General features: G+C 39.9%; 1 protein-coding gene across 1 annotated transcript in view; it reads left to right on the top strand.

Moving 5' to 3' along the window:
- Nucleotides 1–22,875, top strand: part of wdfy3 (WD repeat and FYVE domain containing 3) — a 354,111-nt gene that overhangs the window by 185,530 nt on the left and 145,706 nt on the right. The window contains exons 23-30 of the mRNA XM_059988693.1: nucleotides 2,380–2,570; nucleotides 3,566–3,718; nucleotides 5,790–5,863; nucleotides 5,958–6,119; nucleotides 14,158–14,249; nucleotides 14,983–15,103; nucleotides 19,691–19,908; nucleotides 21,687–21,877. Of these exons, the coding sequence (XP_059844676.1) occupies nucleotides 2,380–2,570; nucleotides 3,566–3,718; nucleotides 5,790–5,863; nucleotides 5,958–6,119; nucleotides 14,158–14,249; nucleotides 14,983–15,103; nucleotides 19,691–19,908; nucleotides 21,687–21,877 (1,202 nt within the window). The remainder of the gene's footprint in view (nucleotides 1–2,379; nucleotides 2,571–3,565; nucleotides 3,719–5,789; nucleotides 5,864–5,957; nucleotides 6,120–14,157; nucleotides 14,250–14,982; nucleotides 15,104–19,690; nucleotides 19,909–21,686; nucleotides 21,878–22,875) is intronic.

Consider the following 22,875-nt stretch of genomic DNA (forward strand, 5'->3'; position numbering starts at 1 on the left):
TTAGTCCTGACGAAGGGTCTCGGCCCGAAACGTCGACAGTGCTTCTCCTATAGATGCTGCCTGGCCTGCTGTGTTCCACCAGCATTTTGTATGTGTTGTCTGGCTTATGGACCTCTGGTTTTGTTCTCCTGAAGTCAATAATCAGCTCCTTGGTCTTGCTGACATTAAGTAAGAGGGTATTGTTATAGTACCACTCGATATTATCAATCTGCCTCCTATATGCTGATTTGCCACCACTTTTGATTCAGCCTATGACAGTGGTATCATCAGCAAACTTGAATATGGCATTGGAACTCTGTTTACCCACATAGCCATAAGTGCAAAGCAACTAGATCAAGCAACTAAGAACACAGCCTGCAGTGTATCTGTGCTGATGGAAAACCCGGAGAAGATGTTATTGCCAATCTGAGCTGACTGGTGTCTGCAGGTGAGGAAATCAAGGATCCATTCACACAAGGAGGTATTGCGGCCACAGTCTTAAAGCATTAATTTTGAGGGAATGATGGTATTGAATACTGAGCTGTAATCGATAAAGAGCATCCTGATGTACGCAGCTTTGCTGTCCAGATATTCAAGATTTGAGTGAAGGACCAGTGAGACAGTATCTGCTGTATACCTGTTGTTCTGGTAGGCAAATTCAAGTGGATCCCTGTCACTTGACATGTTTCATCATCAACCTTTCCATACACTTCATTACTGTGGAAGTAAGAGCTACTGGACAATAGTCATTGAGGGAGGTTTTGACATTCTTAGGCACTGGTATAATTGAAGCCTGTTTCAAGTAGGCATGTGCCTCAGACTGGCAAAGCGAGGGGTTAAGGATCTCAGTGGACACTCCAGCCCGTTGATCAACGTAGGTTTTTAGTACCTGGCCAGTTACATCTTCTGGACTGGATGCATTCTGTGAGTTCATCATCCTGAAGCCTGCTCACATTTTGGTGTCAGATCCTAGTATCACATGATCATTGGGGGCTTCTGGAAGGATCACCATGATCCTGAAGAAATACTGGATTAATACCATCCACAAACCCATAAGGAAGCTCAAATCACAGCTTATGTGGTTCAAGGATGACCTGGGACACTCGGGTTAGCTGGCATTTACAGGATTCCTTGTGAATGCAGAGCAGTGTATATCAGCCAGATGGGTCGCACGGTGGAAACCCACATCAAGGTGCACAGGAGGTGTATCCATTTCTTACTTGGAGAAATTGGCAGTAGCAGAATACTGCATTTGCAATGGTCACAGGATTGATTTCGACAGCCCAAAACTACTGCGCCGCACCAATGACTTTTGGGACCTCCTGGTAAAGGAAGCTATTGAAATAAAACTCGAGGAAAAGAATTTTAACAAAGCCGGAGATCTCGCTCTAAGGAAGAACTGGAATTTGATTGTAAACCAGGTGGGAGAGAGGGAACCTGATTGAATGAGGACTAATCAATCAGGAGGGATGGACTACAGAGGTATAAATACCACTGGACTAGACGAGCCCAGGCATCATCCCTAATGAAGATGGCAGAGTTTGTCATTGAAATGTTGGTTACAATCGACACCTGTACCCAGCTGGAAGCCCGCAAAGAGTTTATTTGTCATATACGCCGAGAAAGCACTAGATGCGTTTTCACTGTGTGTTCTGTTTATTCTGTGAGCTTTAAGTGAACAAGAAATTTTATTGCACCCTGGTGTATGTGACAATAATCTTAATCTATTCTTTAATAAATGTAAAAACTCTGAAAATATTTTGACAATAATATTGTAGGACAGTGGAAGTTCAAGGAGGATTGCTCTTATGAGGGGTGACTTGTTGACTTTGTTAGCATCTGCTAATGTGTAATTGTGTGGGGGGTGAAAAATACTTGCAGCTTAAGGTGAATCCTTAAGCTTCAGTTGCAAAACTCTTGTTTGTACTGACATTAGTTAGAAGAGAATGGGAGCTATTTGTTTCAATATGGCACGGGAATTAAAAATGGACTTCCATAATAAGATGTGCCATTCTGTCAGTCAAAATTGGGAAGAATTTCTCCTGGAAGGCATAAATGATGTTTGTCAGTGTCCATGTTGACAATCCAATAAGAAAACAGTGTATATAAATTCAAATACCATGTCATATTCATGCAGCTTGGCTTTTGTCCAGTTCTGTGGCTAGTTGCATTTTTATAATTGCATTTAAAACTACTAGAAAGTAGTTTTTCTCCTCTCTGGTGATGGGTTCCTGACCCAAAACATGGATTCGCTTTTTTCCATTGACTACTGTGTGATTTGCTAAATATCTCCAATACCATTTTTCCCAGATTAAAGCATATGCAATGTTCATTGTACTTAATTTTTTTAATTTTTGTAGGATATTTTTGAATTACTAATTTTTTTTAATTAATTGCCAGGTGTAAGAACATATGTTCCGAAGCCTGTTGCCACTACATTGCAATATATTGGTGGAGCAGCTGCTATTTTGGGATTGGTTGCAATGGCGTCAGATGTTGAAGGTCTCTATGCTGCTGTGAAAGCTCTTGTTTGTGTGGTGAAAAGGAATGCATTGGCAAGCAAAGAGATGGAGCGGATTAAGGGATATCAGGTAAGAACTTTGTGATGGAAAGCTGAAATAGAGCAGCCTAAATGTGTTAACTAAATTGAGGAAATTTGCATTTTGTTTTGCCTTAATGAAGTAACCAGTGGAGAGAAAAGCATGGAAGAAATATAACACTTTAGAAATGACATTAACAAATAAAATACTAAACATAACAAAGGGTTAGATTTTTATACAGCTTGCAGTTCAATACTTTTGTGTGTATGAATATCTAGCGTATACATAAACAACCTGTGTTCAATGTCTTTATACAGGAACATGGAAGCTCATGTTAACATGCTCTCATACCAATGAGCACAATCTTCACCAGAGATATTTCTTTATTATTGTCATACGTACTGAGGAACAGTGAGGCCATTTTGTTTATGTGTCATCTGTTTAGTTTGCATCATACATAAGTATATCTAGGTAGTCAAAAGAAACACAGAATGCAAAATATAGTGCTGGAGTTTCAGAGAGTGAGTGCAGGCAATAAATAAAGGGCAAGAGCAACGGTAGATTGGGACATCAAGAATTCATCTCAAGCATGTGAGAAATCCATTCAAGTTGGATACCAGTGTTGGAAGCTGTTCTTTGGTCTGGTGGACCCTGCTTTTATAACTTCTGCACAATGGGTGAGGAAAGAGAGAAAGAATGACTGGTCGGAGGCATCCTTGATAATGTTGCCTGCTTTCTGAAGGTAGCAAGATGTCCGTGTGATGGACTTTGCTGTAATCACAACTTTTTTTTGTCGTTTCTTCCTGTTCTGGGCAGAGCAGTCAGCATACCAAACAGTGATGCAGCCAGTTGAGCTGCTTTCTGTGGTGCATCTATAACAATTGGTAAGAGTTTCAGGGAACTGGGGGCCATGTGGTGATGATCCTTGATGTAGTGAATGGTTTGCTTTTATCTTTGCTCTTTGGTGTCCTTTCAAGTCTGCCCATAACGATCTTCAATAGAATTGATGATCTTTTCAGTTAAGAGTGTTTATTTTCCTATTTTAGCTCTTGGCCATGCTGCTGAAGAAGAAGCGGACTCTTTTGAATAGCCATATACTTCATCTCACATTTTCATTGGTGGGAACAGTCGACAGTGGGCATGAGACCAGTATTATTCCTAATTCTAATGGATTTCAGGACTTGCTTTGTGACTTTGATGTAAGTTTTAGTTATAATAAATAGCAACAATTACTTAGAAAATGTACAAATTAGACTTCTATCTGACCAAACTCCTCTATTGCTTTGAGGAAGTATACAGTGCCCTGAAAAAGTATCCAGTCCCCACAACTATTTTCATATTTTAGAGTCACATTTTCTAAATTTAAAATATATTTAAGTAGGATTTTCCAGGCTAATCTACAAAACATTGTGCATCATGTCATATCAAAAGAAAAAAAATCCCAAACCTGTCTAAACTAAAAATTAAAAACCAAAATTGTGAAGCTGAAAAAGTATTCATCCCCTTTGAAATTACTATGCTAACTTCCCTCAGGTGCAATATATTATCTTACCAACCCACCCAATTTGTTGATGTCGAAAATTGAATGTTGACCTATTTTCAATGAACTCATAAGAATAAATACCCCCTCTGTCTTTATTAGTCTGTATGAAATTTTTTATAAAGATAATAGAGAAGCACAAATCTGGGAAAGGGTACAAGACCATCAGAAAGGCAGTGACATACCTCATCCACACGACCTAGGTCAGGCCGTCCCTCTAAATTTAGTCTTTGGAGAAGAATGGCACGTGTAAGAGAGGCTATTGTGACTCCCAGCAATCACTCTGAGCGACTTGTTGAAGTCGGTGGCTGCAAACTGGAGATGAAGTTCATGTCTTCATAATCACTAAGGCTTTACACGAAAAGGATATTCATGAAAGGGTGTCAAGGAAGAAGCCCTGGCTTAAAAAAAAGCATATACTTGCCCATAAAGACTTTGCAAGGTGTCACTTAGAGGGTACTGTAAAGATACAGAAGAAGCCCTTGTGGTCTGACGAGATGAAAGTGGAACTTGTTAGCCTAACATTAAGTGGTATGTGTGTTATAAAGCTAATACTGCATATCAGCCAGGTAACACCGTCCCTACTGTAAAGTATGGTGAAGGTAGCATCATGCTATGGGGATGCTTTTCAGCAGTAGGGACTAGAAATCTGGTCAGGTTTGATGGGAAGCTGAAAGCTGCTAAATACAGAGAGACACTGCATAAAAGACCCTGCTAGCCTCTGCCAGAAAGCTTAAACTGGGGTGAAATTGTCTTTCAACAGGACAACAACCCAAAGCACACTGCCAGAGCAACCTTGAAGTGGCTTCAATTGAAAAAATTGATGTCCTTGAGTAACCCAAAATCTTGACCTTAACCTGATCAAACATCTTTGGAAAGACCTCAAGATTGTTGTCCATCGCTCTCCCCAACTAACCTGGCACAGCTTGAGCAGTGGAAAAATCTTGCTGTATCACATTGTGCAAAGCTAAAAGAAACTTGTCAAAAAGGACTACAGGCTATAATAGCTGTGAGAGGATGAATAGTTTTGAACTGCTGAGATTTCAGTTTTTGAATTTTTAGCTTTGTATGCAGTACAGTTTTCCCTGTATTTTGGACCCTGCTGTGAAAAAAGAGCACTCAATTCACAAATGAAAATTCTCAGTTAAATTGATCAAAATCCCTGGTTGTAATACTTATTTATTTGAACAAAGTGTTGGGCGCTGAATACTTTCACAAGTCGTCGTATCCTGTATGAACTGGCCCAGATTCAGAATTCCAATGGAGCAAATGCTTCCTGTAGCTCCCATCAATTCATGATGGAATGCCAGACTCCCTTTAAAATTTCCTTTTGTTTGAGAGTAGTTACACCTGCAGAAATAAATGTATTTATATGGCACCTTTTAATTTAGCCCCAAATTGCTCTTGCTCCCTGAGAGATCTTTTGGGGCAATGAGATATTCTGTAGCAGTTCGGAATAAATTTTGGTATGTTACAACTCTGGAATTCCAGTATATTCAAGCAAATTGTGTAGGAACTACTTGTTGAATCCAAATGAACTTGTTCTGAAGATTTGGGATGAGATCATACCCATGGTGTAGATGAGACTTTAATCTTTACTGCAGTAATGCTAATAGTATAGCACCAAGTTCCAAATTATCAACCTGTGATACAGATTTATTACTTAATAATGATAAAAATGTATTTATGATATAATTTTTGGTATTTCATTAAACATCCTGCATTGACAGGTATGGCTCAATGCACCATATGAACTTCATCTCTCATTGTTCGAGCACTTTATTGAACTTCTGACAGAATCAAGGTATTACTAAACTATTTAAAAAAAAATTGCTCATTAAAATTTCATATACCATAAAAATATTACAAATAAAAGATTGTTTTAATATTGTTTACAGTGAGGCTTCACGAAACGCCAGGTTAATGAGGGAATTCCAGTTGATACCAAAGCTGCTGCTTACTCTGAAAGATAACTTCCTGTCACAGTCGACCATTGCAGCTATCAGTAATGTTCTCAGCCTTCTGCTGCAAGGATTTCCAAACAGCAATGATCTGCTCAGGTAGAGTCATATATAATAAAAAAAATACTTAATTATATAGGCAGTATCAGTTTGTAGCAGGGTTCCATTCCTGGGAGTTGTTCATAACTTAAACTCTTCTTAAGACAGAAAAGAACAGAAATGGCGAGGGAGCAAACAGGTATAGGAGGAGTGGCTGCCTGCAACCCTCACTGTCCCATTGAGTGAGTGAGACAGTGAATTTGCTCAGTGTTCCCAGCTCTGTTCAGCTACATCCAGAAATGTCACATTCCCACCTTGCAGAAGATTCCCACAGCAGCCAGCAAATCCATTCCCATCCATCCTGCCAGCCTCGCAAATGTCCATTTGTATGTATGGGGTGTCCATATGTTAGATGTTTATACCTGGAAGGGCCTGTAGTGAATTATCCAAATATTGCATATCCTTTGCCAGAAATGTCAGGAGGCAAATCACTTGCTGTAGAGTGCATAGTTTCTTGTAATCATGGCGTTTTTTGGATAGGCAAGTTGAAATTCTGGTCAGTGGTGACTTTCAGGGTATTGATGGTCAGGGACCTAACAGTGGTGATGCTACTAATTGTCAAGGATACCTGGCGGTTAGACTATCCTGTTATCATCTGGCACTTTAATGCCCAAATGATGTTGAAGTCTTGCTGCATGCAAACATGAGATTTTTTTAATATTTGCTGAAGAGTCCCTATGGAATTGAATGTTATGTCAACATCCCAGTTCTGACGTTATGCCAGCAGAAAGATCAATGGTGAAGCAGTAGAAAATAGATGGTCCTTAGATACCCTGATAAGCTTCTTCTGTGAAGTCCTGGGGCTGGGACAGTTGACCTTAGACAACCACAGCGATCTTTGTTTGTGGAACACACAATTCCACCCCCCCACCCCCACTGGAGTGTTCATTCCTCTTGACGCCCATTGTCTTCAGTTTTATTAAACCACCAGTATTACCAAATTTGGTCAGACACTGCTTGATGTCTTACCTCATCTCCAAAATGTAATCAGCATTGAAAATACAGAAAAAATATGAAATAATTTGAAGAATGTTCAATTGCAATTACTATTCTGATATTGTGGTTAATACCCATTCATTGTTTTATTCATTTGACATCCCTAGCTTTTACATGGTAACAAATCTAGAAGTTCTGGATAGCTCAGGGCAAATCACAAGAATATATTTTTTAATAGCTGGTCTGAAAGTGAAAGAAGTATTTGCAGTTTTATTGAGAAGAGCCTTCTTACACTAAATAGTTAAAAACGTCTCTAATGCAGTGTTCCCAAACTTGGAGTTATGGCGCCCTTTGGCTCCCAGAACCCCTCTCCCTTTCCCGCCAATACATAATCCAATCTATAAAGAATTTTGATCTATGATGCACAACAAAGAAAAATAGGAACTGCAAATTCAAAGCAAACATTGCAAATAATTGTTCAAATCTATTTAAATCTATTTAAAGCTACAAATAAAATTACTTATTTAATTACAGTTAAAACTATTTTCACCAGTAATTTTAGAGTATACGTTAGTAGACCAACTATTTGCTACTTCATTGCTTCTTCAGCTTTCAATTAGATGGGTGGGCATGGGGCAGTGACAAGTTTCTCAACTTCAGGCGGAATGTCAGGAGTCCCAGACCCCCTTGTTTTTCTAATTTACAGACTGTTTCATTGCTTTGAACGAAGTTGGGTGACTACACTGAAACCAAGTTCCACTAAATATAATGTTGGAAAGGCAGTAAAGAACATCTTGACCCTTTTCCACAATGCACGATAGCATTCAGAAATTTATTTCTGTGACCAAAAGTCGAGATATGATTTCTTGAACCTTGGTTTCAGCTCAATTATTTTGTAACGAGATAAGTTCTGCCGCCATCCTTCCTGGTAATTCCTCTTTGCAAGTGTTTAGGAATAGATTTATTACCCAATCTTGCAAATCTCTCTGCATGACTGTATGCAGCTCACCCAAGAGAACTTTTTCTCTTTGGCAGTTTAATGGGGGCACGACTGCGCAAGCGCATGTAAGTTGGACCGTGAGGCAGCGGGAGTATTTAAAGAGAACAGTTTGTGGAAGTAGGTCATTTTCTTCGGCAGTTTAATGGGGCACGACTGCGCAAGCGCGTGTAAGTCGGACCATGAGGCAGTATTTAAAGAGAACAGTAAACGGAGCGGGCGACAGAGTAGAGGTAGACAGAGTAGGAAGGCCTTGTCTCGAGAGGCTTCGGTGAGCAGAGGCTGAGGACAAGCTTCATTCCAAGTGAGGTAAGGCTGGGTAAGTTCCTTTCAAAGGAGAAAGTTTCAAAACTTGAGGCAAGTATTGGGTAGGTCATGGCAGCTGAGATCAGCCCTGTGGTTTGTTCATCCTGCAGCATGTGGGAAATCAGGGATACTTCCAGTGTCCCTGACGACTATGTGTGCAGGAAGTGTGTCCAACTGCAGCTTCTGGCAGACCGCATTGAGCATCTGGAGCTGCGATTGGAGCTTCATACTGGAGCTTCCGCGATGCTGAGAAAGTCGTGAATAGCACGTTTAGTGAGTTGGCCACACCGCAGGTAAAGGCTACACAGGCAGAAAGGGAAGGGGTGGCCACTAGACAGCGTAGCAGTAGGCAGGTAGTGCAGGAGTCCCCTGAGGTCATCTCCCTCCTAAACAGATATACTGTTTTGGATACTGTTGGGGGAGATGTCTCATCAGAGGAAGGTAGCAGCAGCCGAATTCATTGCTTCATGGGTGGCTCTGCGGCACAGGAGGGAAGGAAAAGGAGTGGGAGAGCAATAGTGATAGGGGATTCGATTGTAAGGGGAATAGATAGGCGTTCCTGCAGCCGCAAACGAGACTCCAGGATGGTATGTTGCCTCCCTGGTGCAAGGGTCAAGGATGTCTCTGAGTGGCTGCAGGACATTCTGGAATGGGAGGGTGAACAGCCAGTGGTCATGGTGCACATAGGTACCAACGATATAGGTAAAAAATGGGATGAGGTCCTACAAGATGAATTTAAGGAGTTAGGAGATAAACTAAAAAGTAGGACCACAAAGGTAATAATCTCTGGATTACTACCAGTGCCACGTGCTAGTCAGAGCAGAAATAGGAGGATATTTCAGATGAATACATAGCTTGAAAAATGGTGCAAGGGGGAGGGATTCAAATTTCTGGGGCATTGGAACCAGTTCTGGGGGAGGTGAGACCGGTATAAACAGGACGGTCTGCACTTGGGCTGGACGGGAACCAATGTCCGAGGGGGAGCGTTTGCTACTGCTGTACAGGAGGCTTTAAACTAATGTGGCCGGGGGGTGGAAACAAGTGCAGAGAGACAGAGGGGTGTAAAATGAGTGTAGAAGCAAAAAGTAGTAAGGTGAAAAGTAAAAGTGGCAGGCAGCCAAATCCAGGGCAAAAAGCAAAAAGAGCCACTTTTCAACATAATTGTATATGGGCTAAGAGTGTTGTAAAAACAAGCCTGAAGGCTTTGTGTGTTAATGCGAGGAGCATTCGTAACAAGGTGGATGAATTGAATGTGCAGATAGTTGTTAATGAATACGATATAGTTGAGATCACAGAGACATGGCTCTAGGGTGACCAAGGATGGGAGCTCAACATCCAGGGATATTCAATATTCAGGAGGGATAGACAGGAAAGAAAAGGAGGTGGGTAGCATTGCTGGTTAGAGAGCAGATTAACGCAATAGAAAGGAAGGACGTTAGCCTGGAGGATGTGGAATCGATATGGGTAGAGCTGCATAACACTAAGGGGCAGAAACACTGGTGGGAGTTGTGTACAGGCCACCTAACAGTAGTAGTGAGGTTGGGGATGGCATTAAACAGGAAATTAGAAATGCATGCAATAAAGGAACAGTAGTTATAATGGGTGACTTCAATCTACATATAGATTGGGTGAACCAAATTGGTAAGGGTGCTGAGAAAGAGGATTTCTTGGAATGTATGTGGGATGGTTTTCTGAACCAAGATGTCGAGGAACCAACTGGAGAGCAGGCCATTCTAGATTGGGTATTGAGCAATGAGGAAGGGTTATTTAGTAATCTTGTCGTGTGAGGCCCCTTGGGTAAGATTGACCATAATATGTTCATAAGGTTCTGAACTTAAAGAAGGGTAACTTTGAAGGTATGAGATGTGAATTAGCTAAGATAAACTGGCAAATGATACTTAAAGGGTTGACGGTGGATATGCAATGGCAAGCATTTAAAGATCGCATGGATGAACTACAACAATTGTTCATTCCAGTTTGGCAAAAGAATAAACCAGGGAAGGTAGTGCACCCGTGGCTGACAAGGGAAATTAAGGATAGTATCAAGTCCAAAGAAGAAACATATAAATTAGCAAAAAAAAAGCAACACATCTGAGGACTGGGAGAAATTCAGAGACCAGCAGAGGAGGACAAAGGGCTTAATTAGGAAAGGGAAAAAAGATTATGAGAGAAAGCTGGCAGGGAACATAAAAACTGATTGTAAAAGCTTTTTTAGATATGTGAAAAGAAAAAGATTGGTCAAGACAAATGCAGGTCCCTTACAGTCAGAAACAGGTGAATTGATCATAGGGAACAAAGACATGGCAGACCAATTGAATAACTACTTCGGTTCTGTCTTCACTAAGAAGGACATAAATAATCTTCCGGACATAGTAAGGGACCAAGGGTCTAGTGAGATGGAGGAACTGAGGGAAATACATGTTAGTAGGGAAGTGGTGTTAGGTAAATTGAAGGGATTAAAGGCAGATAGTCCCCAGGGCCAGATGGTCTGCATCCCAGAGTGCTTAAGGAAGTAGCCCAAGAAATAGTGCATGCATTAGTGATAATTTTTCAAAACTCCTTAGATTCTGGATTAGTTCCTGAGGATTGGAGGGTGGCTAATGTAACCCCACTTTTTAAAAAAGGAGGGAGAGAAAAACCGGGGAATTATGGACCGGTTAATCTGACATCGGTGGTGGGGAAAATGCTAGAGTCGGTTATCAAAGGTATGATAGCAGCACATTTGGAAAGAGGTGAAATCATCGAACAAAGTCAGCTTGGATTTGTGAAAGGAAAATCATGTCTGACAAATCTTATAAAATTTTTTGAAGATGTAACTAATAGAGTGGATAGGGGAGAGCCAGTGGATGTGGTATTTTTAGATTTTCAAAAGGCTTTTGACAAGGTCCCACACAGGAGATTAGTGTGCAAACTTAAAGCACACGGTATTGGGGGTATGGTATTGATGTGGATAGAGAATTGGTTGGCAGACAGGAAGCAAAGAGTGGGAGTAAACGGGACCTTTTCAGAATGGCAGGCAATGACTCGTGGGGTACCGCAAGGCTCAGTGCTGGGATCCCAGTTCTTTACAATATATATTAATGATTTAGATGAGGAAATTAAATGCAGCATCTCCAAGTTTGCGGATGACACGAAGCTGGGCGGTGGTGTTAGCTGTGAGGAGGATGCTAAGAGGATGCAGGGTGACTTGGATAGGTTAGGTGAGTGGGCAAATTCATGGCAGATGCAATTTAATGTGGGTAAATGTGAGGTTATCCACTTTGGTTGCAAGAACAGGAAAACAGATTATTATCAGAATGGTGGCCGATTAGGAAAAGGGGAGATGCAACGAGACTTGGGTGTCATTGTACACCAGTCATTGAAGGTGGGCATGCAGGTACAGCAGGCGGTGAAAAAGGCAAATGGTATGTTGGCATTCATAGCAAAAGGATTTGAGTACAGGAGCAGGAGGGTTCTACTGCAGTTGTACAAGGCCTTGGTGAGACCGCACCTAGAGTATTGTGTGCAGTTTTGGTCCCCTAATCTGAGGAAAGACATTCGTGCCATAGAGGGAGTACAAAGAAGGTTCACCAGATTGATTCCTGGGATGGCAGGACTTTCATATGAAGAAAGACTTGATCGACTATGCTTATACTCACTAGAAATTAGAAGATTTGAGGGGGGATCTTATTGAAACTTATAAAATTCTCAAGAGATTGGACAGGCTAGATGCAGGAAGATTGTTTCCGATGTTGGGGAAGTCCAGAACAAGGGAGTCACTGTTTAAGGATAAAGGGGAAGCCTTTTAGGACCGAGATGAGGAAAAACTTCTTCACGCAGAGAGTGGTGAATCTGTGGAATTCTCTGCCACAGGAAACATTTGAGGCCAGTTCACTGGCTATATTTAAGAGGAAGTTAGATATGGCCCTTGTGGCTAAAGGGATCTGGGGGTATGGAGAGAAAGCAGGTACAGGGTTCTGAGTTGGATGATCAGCCATGATCATACTGAATGGTGGTGCAGGCTCAAAGGGCCAAATGGCCTACTCCTGCACCTATTTTCTATGTTTCTAACACTATATAGTTGAAGATCATATGTTATTCTTTCTTTCCCTTCAAACTCAGAGAAGCTCAAATTGAAAAAGGTCGCGACAGCCGGTGTTGCACTTAGATAGGGTTAATTTGTACAGAAATATGGAGATGACTGATTTGACTTTGATAAGATTCACATAATTTCCTTTTAATTGAAGACTGATTTTATTAAACTTTGTGAATAATTCTAACAAATAAGCAATGTCATGCCTAATATTTTTGAGTTGATTGCTGAATGATGCATTCAAGTTTTCAAAGTCTTATTAGTTTGAAAAAGCACATAAAAACATCTCACACAGTTTTCTTTTGAGAGCCATCTGATTTGTGTGTGCAACGGCAAAATGTACAAACTGGTCATCGTTCTCAATGCAAAGCTCTGGAAATAGTCAACAATTGAGAGCATGGGACTAGATTTTCTTTAATGCTGTGATAATAGTATGTAATGATTTATGCAGCCAATCACTTTTGTGTTTTGCAACTAGGTTTTGTATGTGAATTATATAGTGAATGGTAGATATATTAGGTACAGCTTTTTCCGGGTAGGTAGCAGCCCCACAGTGGCATACTGTCATTGATAGTGCTTATCTGTTGTACAAGCAAGAATGTTGGTGAGCAGAATGTCCTTTTTGAAAAATTGCTCAGCAACCAGAATTATTGATGACTCCTTTGTATCTTTTTCTAATCGCTTGCAAATACAACTCTTGAACTATGCTTTCATCTTTAATTAATTGGTCCAGTGATTTATGCAAAACCGTACTCAGAACCTCCCTTTCTGCTGGCAAAATCAGTTCTTCTCCATTGTATGAGGCTTTCCAGATGTAGCAGTGAGTAATGAACTGTTGTATGAAATATGCAAATCATCGTTACATGCTTGAAATGTTTTCCATTTCTGAAAGTTTTCATGAAGTGAATCAAAATAAGCCAAGTTCTTGTTTGCTTCATCAAAGTGTGTACTCTTCAAATGTTAAGGAGCCTGGGCGGTTTCATTGACTCATTTGGAGGGGAAAAAAGCTTTTTCACAACAGACACATTGGCTGCTGTTGGTTAGTTGGGACTGATATAAATTCATATTTCAGATTCTCCAGACTATACTGTCTACTCTCCTTTTTCATTTTGTTTGCTTCTGCAATTTCATTATAAAATAATGACCATAGTCAATCACCTTTAAGTTCAACCTCGAGCTTAGATCAATAAAGTGGCAAGTTATGACATCATCATAAATTAGTCAAATCCTGACTTTCTGCCTCTAAGTACATATAGTATAAGTATATCTCAGTTGGGCATACCCTTATTACCAGGAATTGTGACTCTGCATGATTAGAGTATGGGAATTTTACTAGCTAACACAGTGAACAGCATTAATGTACGGGCCCAGATATAACACCCTTTCTTCAGTCCAATTTAACATGATATACAGAAGTGTCACATTGCTTTTCAATAACTATGATGCACTTCAAGCAAAATTTAAGAGAATCGTGGGTTAGAAGAGATGAGGTGATTACATGATCACTGTAATCAATTATGAGGTACTGAGGATCAAATGCTTATAATAAGTAAATTATTTTTTAAATTGAGTTTGCAATCCTTCAGCTGCCCTCCTTGCTACCAACCGCCCCCTTTAACTTTATCATAGTCCCCAGTCAGGTGATATTGCACACTTTTACCACCCCTCTAATGTTCTCTATGCGTTGTACAGTTATTATTTTATTAATTTGGGTTTTTTTGGCTAAGGTTTGGACAGTTTCTTTCCTCTACATTGCCTACTTTTGCAGTCTGTGAGAAGTTTATTGTTATGGAGGCTATCAGTGAGGAAAAGGAAGAAGGTAAGCACTGCATCTTTAGCTTATAAATGTGTGTCTTTTTTTTGTGATGTCCTAACCATCTCAATTGACCATACTGTGTTTCAGTATAGTACTATAAATAAACTTTTATTTTAAATTTTAACAGATCCGAGGGCAATTCATAATTGAATAGATATTTGGAAAACTAGAACTGAGGAATATAATTTCAGAAGAACAATATGTACATATAAGAATGAACTTTTCCTTTGCCCCTTCAGATCTGTTGCATTCTCTATCAGGACAGTTGTCAGGATTGTCATTCAATATATTCAGAACTGAAGTGGATGGATTTCCAGATTAATCGAGAAGTTGAGGTTTATGCAAAACAAACAGAAAAATTGAAATAGCGCTAACATTCCTACATAATCATCATTGATTATTGTTGCTTCTTGAAAGAATCTATTAATAGTCATAATTGACCTTCACTTTACATATCCTTTCAGGTTTTCCTTAGTTATCTCTTAAAACTTTATCCAATAATTTGCCTATATTTGATAAACTGGCTGATGAGTAAACACATTCTTAGTGTGACTCAGCATGAGACAAGTCAATGAATATGTTGTAAAAAAAAGATCACTCGCTACTTTGTACGTAGTTTTCTTATTTCGTTTGTTCTTTCCTCTCCTTTCTATAAGTGTATACCTCAAAAAGAATGCTAAATAAGATGCCACTCTACATCTCAGTCTTGAAAAATTGTATTTCATGTTCTTAATAGGTGTTGATGATGATTTTGGTGGCCTTGTCTCAGCAAATACCATTCTACTCAGAAATAGACTCTTAGACGTCTTGCTAAAGCTACTGTATACTTCAAAGGAAAAAAACAATGTTAATTTACAGTAAGTGTTACTTCAATAGTTTCATCTAATTTGCTGTGATTTTTAAGGTATTTATCCAGTACCTTTAAGAGGCCAGGGGAGGAAAAAAACAGAGGTCATGGGTTAAGGGTGAAGGGGGAAAAGTTTAAAGGGAACATGGAGGGGGGGCTTCTTCATGCAGAGAGTGGTGGGAGTGTGGAATGAGCTGCCAGATGAAGTGGTGAATGCGGGCTCACTTTTGACATTTAAGAAAAACTTGGACAGGTAAACTTGGTCAGCTATGTGTGGAACCGAAGGAGATGGGAGAGATTTTGAATGATTTCTTCTCTTCGGTATTCACTAAGGAGAAGGATATTGAATTGTCTAAGGTGTGGGAAACAAGTAAGGAAGTTATGGAACCTATGACAATTAAAGAGGTGGAGGTACTGGCGCTTTTAAGAAATTTAAAAGTGGATAAATCTCCGGGTCCTGACAGGATATTCCCCAGGACCTTGAGGGAAGTTTGTGTAGAAATAGCAGGAGCTCTGACGGAGATCTTTAATATGTCATTAGAAACGGGGATTGTGCCGGAGGATTGGCGTATTGCTCATGTGGTTCCATTTTTTAAAAAGGGTTCTAGAAGGAAGCCTAGCAATTATAGACCTGTCAGTTTGACATCAGTGGTGGGTAAATTAATGGAAAGTATTCTTAGAGATAGTATTTATAATTATCTGGATAGACGGGATCTGTTTAGAAGTAGCCAGCATGGATTTGTGCGTGGAAGGTCATGTTTGACAAACCTTATTGAATTTTTTGAAGAAGTTACGAGGAATGTTGACGAGGTTAAGGCAGTGGATGTAGTCTATATGGACTTCAGCAAAGCCTTTGACAAAGTTCCACATGGAAGGTTAGTTAAGAAGGTTCAGTCGTTAGGTATTAATGCTGGAGTAATAAAATGGATTCAACAGTGGCTAGATGGGAGATGCCAGAGAGTAGTGGTGGATAATTGTTTATCGGGATGGAGGCCGGTGACTAGCGGGGTGCCTCAGGGATCTGTTTTGGGCCCAATGTTGTTTGTAATATACATAAATGATCTGGATGATGGGGTGGTAAATTGGATTAGTAAGTATGCCGATGATACTAAGGTAGGAGGTGTTGTGGATAATGAGGTGGATTTTCAAAGCTTGCAGGGAGATTTATGCCGGTTAGAAGAATGGGCTGAACGTTGGCAGATGGAGTTTAATGCTGAGAAGTGTGAGGTTCTACATTTTGGCAGGAATAATCCAAATAGAACATACAGAGTAAATGGTAGGGCATTGAGGAATGCAGAGGAACAGAGAGATCTAGGAATAACTGTGCATAGTTCCCTGAAAGTGGAGTCTCATGTAGATAGGGTGGTGAAGAGGGCTTTTGGAACGCTGGCCTTTATAAATCAAAGCATTGAGTACAGAAGTTGGGATGTAATGCTAAAGTTGTACAAGGCATTGGTAAGGCCAAATTTGGAATATTGTGTGCAGTTCTGGTCACCGAATTATAGGAAAGATATCAATAAATTAGAGAGAGTGCAGAGACGATTTACTAGGATGTTACCTGGGTTTCAGCAATTAAGTTACAGAGAAAGGTTGAACAAGTTAGGTCTCTATTCATTGGAGCGTAGAAGGTTGAGGGGGGATTTGATCGAGGTATTTAAAATTTTGAGAGGGATAGATAGAGTTGACGTGAACAGGCTGTTTCCATTGAGAGTAGGGGAGATTCAAACTAGAGGACATGATTTGAGAGTTAGGGGGCAGAAGTTTAAGGGAAACACGAGGGGGTATTTCTTTACTCAAAGAGTGATAGCTGTGTGGAATGAGCTTCCTGTAGAAGTAGTAGAGGCCAGTTCAGTTGTGTCATTTAAGGTAAAATTGGATAGGTATATGGACAGGAAAGGAGTGGAGGGTTATGGGCTGAGTGCGGGTAGGTGGGACTAGGTGAGATTAAGGGTTCGGCACGGACTAGGAGGGCCAAGATGGCCTGTTTCCGTGCTGTGATTGTTATATGGTTATATATATGGATGAGAGGGGTTTGGAGGGATATGGTCCAGGTGCAGGTCAGTGTGACTAGGCAGAAAAATGGTTCGGCACAGCCAAGAAGGACCAAAAGGCCTGTTTCTGTGCTGTACTGTTCTATGGTTCTATTATTTAAAGATGGCACAAACAATATATGAATACATATACTGTACATTGCCACCAGATGAAGTTTGCAATGTTGGTGACAGAAGAATATGGTCAGCAGTATAAATAATGAATAAATTGTAGTGGAAAGAGTAAGGAATGGGAATTGCTGGTTCTGCTCATGATTATGCAAGAGTAATGGTGTCTCAAAACTATAAAGAAAATTGAAACGCAAACACGAGGAAATCTGCAGATGCTGGAAATTCAAGCAACACACACAAAACGCTGGCGGAACACAGCAGGCCAGGCAGCATCTATAAGAAGAAGCACTGTCAATGTTTCGGGCCAAGACCTTTCGTCAGGACTAACTGAAAGGAAAGATAGTAAGAGATTTGAAAGTAGTGGGGGGAGGGGGAAATGTGAAATAATAGGAGAAGACCAGAGGGGATGGGATGAAGCTCAGAGCTGGAAAGGTGATTGGCAAAAGTGATACAGAGCTGGAGAAGGGAAAGGATCATGGGATGGGAGGCCTAGGGAGAAAGGAAGAGGGAGGGGAACATCAGAGGGAGATGGAGAACAGGCAGAGTGATGGGCAGAGAGAGAAAAAAACAAACAACTGAATATGTCAGGGATGGGGTAAGAAGGGGAGGAGGGGCATTAATGGAAGTTAGAGAAATCACTGTTCATGCCATCAGGCTGGAGGCTACCCAGACAGAATATAAGCTTGTTGTTCCTCCAACCTGAGTTTGGATTCATTTTGACAGTAGAGGAGGCCATGGGTAGACATATCAGAATGGGAATGGGACGTGGAATTAAAATGTGTGGCCACTGGGAGATCCTGCTTTTCTGGCGGACCGAGCGTAGGTGTTTAGCGAAACTGTCCCCCAGTCTGCGTTGGGTCTCACCAATATATAGAAGGCTGCACCGGGAGCAGCAGATGCAGTATACCACACCAGCCGACTCACAGGTGAGGAGTCGCCTCACCTGGAAGGACTGTCTGGCGCTCTGAATGGTGGTGAGGGAGGAAGTGAAAGAGTAGGTGTTGCACTTGTTCCGATTACAAGGGTTAAGTGCCAGGAGGGAGATCGGTGGGGAGGGATGGGGGGAGGGAAATTGAATGGACAAGGGAATCGTGTAGGGAGCGATCCCTGCAGAACGCAGAAAGCCGGGGGGGGGGGGGGGGGGTGGTGGGAAAGATGTACTTGGTAGTGGTATCCTGTTGGAGGTGGCGGAAGTAATGGGAATTATACATTGGACCTGGCCCTGGTGGGGTGGTAGATGAGGACAAGGGGAGCCCTAACCCGAGTGGGGTGGCAGGCATATGGGATGAGAGCAGATGTGCGTGAAATGGTAGAGATGTGATTGTTGATAGTGGAGGAAGGGAAGCCCCTTTGTTTAAAAAAAGAAAGACATCTCCTTCATCCTGGAATGAAAAGCCTCATCTTGAGAGCAGATGCGGCAGAGACGAGGAATTGCGAGAAGGAGATGGCGTTTTTGCAAGAGACAGGGTGGGAAGAGGAATAGTCCAGGTAGGTGTGGGAGTCTGTAGGCTTATAGTAGATATCAGTAGATAAGCTGTCTCCAGAGATGGAGACAGAAAGATCAAGAAAGGGGAGGGAGGTGTCGGAAAATGGACCAGATGAATTTGAGGGCAGGGTGGAAGTTGGAGACAAAGCTAATGAAGTCAATGAGCTCAGCATGCATGCAGGAGCCAGCGCCAATTGAAAATTGAAAAAATTGAATGAGTACTTGATAAAGTTTGTTTAATTTTTTGAAGTATAGTGTCACTAGGATTTTTAAAAAACTACAGAATTCTTCTGTCATTGTTTATCTTCAACCAAATTATGTCCTAGTTGTATATTCCAGTAACTTCTGTACTGCTCGTTTTCTAATCTTGTTACTATTTCACTCCTGCCAAGTACTAACTGCACATTTAAAATTGAGGCGAGCTTGAAATTTAATCTTTTTTCTGTAGTTCTTTCAATTATGTTTATTATTTTGAAGCATCCAAACTCTTAGTTCATATAGTCAGCTTTATCTTCTTTTGTGTCTATTTCCTCAGTATTTGATTTTTAAAAATATTATTTGTTGCTTTAAAAAAAATCTGAGTTTAAGTTTCAGCCATTACTAACTTCTACTCTCAATTTAGCCCCTTTAAATCTGTCATTAATGTTTGCTGATTGTTATGACATCGGGAGGAATTAATTAAAAGTATATAATTACCAACTTAATCCAGAGTAACTAGCTGAAGCATTTGTGGCTGTATATCCTTTCTTCACTGAGCCTATGGTGCTTGATTGAGTAGCCTTTATATTGTTTAATATTTATATCTAGATGCAATATGTGCAGTTGACCTTACACTATTTGAATTAAATCATTTTACCCATTTTCTGTACATTTCCAAATTAGAGATTTTAGCTTACTTTGTCTTTTCCCTTCCATTTTTTTTAAAAACACACATACAACATCAAAACAGAGCGTGTGAAGAATTGGTGAAGGTATTGGGTTTTGACTGGCTTCTGATGTTCATGGAAGAGCACTTGCATCCCACAACTGTCACTGCAACAATGAGAATTCTTGTAATACTGCTAAGCAACCAAACAATCCTTGCCAAGTTTAAAGAAGGGCTTTCTGGAGGAGGCTGGCTCGACCAGACGGACTCTGTTCTTACAAATAAAATTGGCACTGTATTAGGTATGTGTGAAATCTTATACAAAGTGTAACTGGTACATCTGGAATGTTGCCTGTTTCCTATTTCAAATTACATAGCATATATTTTACTTATGTACTGTTTGCCTTAAAGGGTGTGAACTGTTGGGTTCTACCAAGGAAATTTGAGATATTCCAATTTCTGAAATAAGTAGCTGAAATCAACAAAATTGCTCATAATGCTGTGTTATTGTTATAAGTTGATCATAAAACTATCATGCAAAGTTTTGACTAGCTCTTGCATCAGCATGGCCATTCTGATAGTTCGATGCTTGACATGATAAATTCATTTCTGGGAATAATAGTATAAGTTTGTGACCAAGTATCTCGTTGAACATTTAAAACTGATTTAACCACAAACTGACGTTCTAGGTTGTATTATTTCCAATATAGACACAATGAAATGTCCTAAACCTCGCTCATTCCTGATTAAGGACTGAAGTGTAATTTTATAGTAGACATTTATCCCCTATTATTTGACATTGCAATGAAAAATTACATGTACTACCACTTACAAAAAACAACAAAATGCTATTTCCATATAAACTCTGTGACAAAATGTGAGTTGTAACAAAAGTAACCATAATGTACTATCTTGTACATCATCAGTGGGTGAATTTCATATGTCTATGAAGTATACAGGAACAATAAAATAAGTTTGGAATAATTATATCAGAGTAATTTGGTGGTTCATCACAAAGAAGACCAAAGTTTAAGTATAAAAGATTACTAAAAATGTCATCATCTAACAAGATAATAAGCAAGGGATGTATTTAAAACATAAATCATCCCCGGGTATGTTTGAAGACGAATGGGATTTCTGTATCTTTAATAGTCTGGGATTTCTGTAATAGTCACTACTATTAACATTTTACACTAAATGTGAAAGGTCTTTAACATATGTTAATTCATGAACTTTAAGAAAGGGAAACAGCTAGGATTTTTTTTTAATAAAAAGGCTATGTGAATGAGCTTAGTAGAGAACAACTAGATAAATACTTCAAACACGAGGAAATCTGCAAATGCTGGAATTTCAAACAATACACACAAAATGCTTGTGGAACACAGCAGGCCAGGCAGCATCTATAGGGAGAAGTGCTGTCGACGGTTTGGGCTGAGACCCTTCGTCAGGACTAACTGAAAGGAGAGATAGTAAGAGATTTGAAAGTAGTGGGGGGAGGGGGAAATGCGAAATGATAGGAGAAGACCAGAGGGGGTGGGATGAAGCTAAGAGCTGGAAAGGTGATTGGCGAAAGTGATACAGAGCTGGAGAAGGGAAAGGATCATGGGATGGGAGGCCTCGAGAAAGAAGGGGGGAGGAAGCACCAGAGGGAGATGGAGAACAGGCAAACAACTAAATATGTCAGGGATGGGGTAAGAAGGGGAGGAGGGGCATTAACGGAAGTTAGAGAAGTCAATGTTCATGCCAACAGGTTGGAGGCTACCCAGCCGGTATACAAGGTGTTGTTCCTCCAACCTGAGTTTGGATTCATTTTGACTGTAGAGGAGGCAATGGATAGACATATCAGAATGGGAATGGGACATGGAATTAAAACGAGTGGCCACTGGGAGATCCTGCTTTCTCTGGCGGACCGAGCGTAAGTATTCAGCGAAACAGTCTCTCAGTCTGCGTTGGGTCTCACCAATATATAGAAAGCCACACCGGGAGCACCAGACGCAGTATACCACACCACTTTGTAATTCCAACTCTTGATGAATCAGATTCATCTATTGCAACTGATTAATATTTATTTGTTTTTCAGGTTTCAATGTTGGCAGAATTGCTGGGGGTAGATCAACAGTGCGTGAAATAAACCGTGATGCTTGTCATATCCCTGGTTTCTCTATTCTACAGTCATTCCTACCCAAACATACAAATGTGCCTGAGCTCTATTTTCTGTTAATGGCCCTTTTCCTCCAGCAGCCAGTTACCGAACTTCCAGAAAACTTGCAAGTATGTGATCCTTATTATCTTAATCTTCTGTGTATTTTATTTTTAATTTTAAGTCATTATCTTTTTCAACTTTGAAATATTTTGGATATGTTTGTGGGGTGCAGGTATACAACATGGGATAATGTGAATTTCCATAAAACTCCATATAGTTCTAAAAATAACGGGATGAGTTTTTTAAAATTTCTACAAATGCTTTTATTTAACTAATTGGTTTAATTCAAAATAATGAGTTGATGTTACAAGACGTAAAAAACAGCAATTTATTTTTCAATTAGAGGAACTAAATTTTACTGCTGTATTGAATTGTTTTTATAGTTAAGAATTTTATATTTAATTTTAGAGCCCAAATGTATACTTTTATACCTTATGATGCAGGTTCAATGATAAATAAATGGTAGTATTCTAAGTGTATCTGGTATTTTTACAAGGTGACCTAGAAGATTTTATCCCATTTTATTCACAATTTTGAATGTTACAAATGCATTGGTAAAACCCTGAAGCAGACTGTCAAAAGGTTTCTTGCATATCTAGTATTTTCAACAGAATCTGGAAGATTATAATAAACTTCTTTCTCATTGGTATATTTAGACTTAAGAGAAACAGCTTTTCACTAATTCAGAAAGCCTGTAAGAATTCTCACACTTTTGAAACCAACATGAAAAAATAATGAGAAAATAAGCTGCAACGAAGGTCTAATAGGTAGCATTAAACAGAGTAAACCAAGAATGAAGGCAGCAAAAGAAGTTGCATATTTAAAGCTACTCGTGTGTATATATGAAATCAAAACAAAAAAAATTATGCCAGTACTATAAGTGAAGTGTTGCATCTATGATCTTGTCTTCCTCATAGTCCTTTATTTTGTTGATTTCAGACATTCAGTGGGAAAAACAGGCTAGTGCCAGTCAGCTGGTGCTGTTATATTTAGTTACCAAATACAGTTAGCATTTCCTGAAGAGAATTCTGAAATTCATATGTATTTTAGTATTAACTAAGTTGAG

Source organism: Hypanus sabinus, chromosome 14 (assembly GCF_030144855.1).
Source record: "Hypanus sabinus isolate sHypSab1 chromosome 14, sHypSab1.hap1, whole genome shotgun sequence".
In the NCBI taxonomy this organism is placed as follows: domain Eukaryota; kingdom Metazoa; phylum Chordata; class Chondrichthyes; order Myliobatiformes; family Dasyatidae; genus Hypanus; species Hypanus sabinus.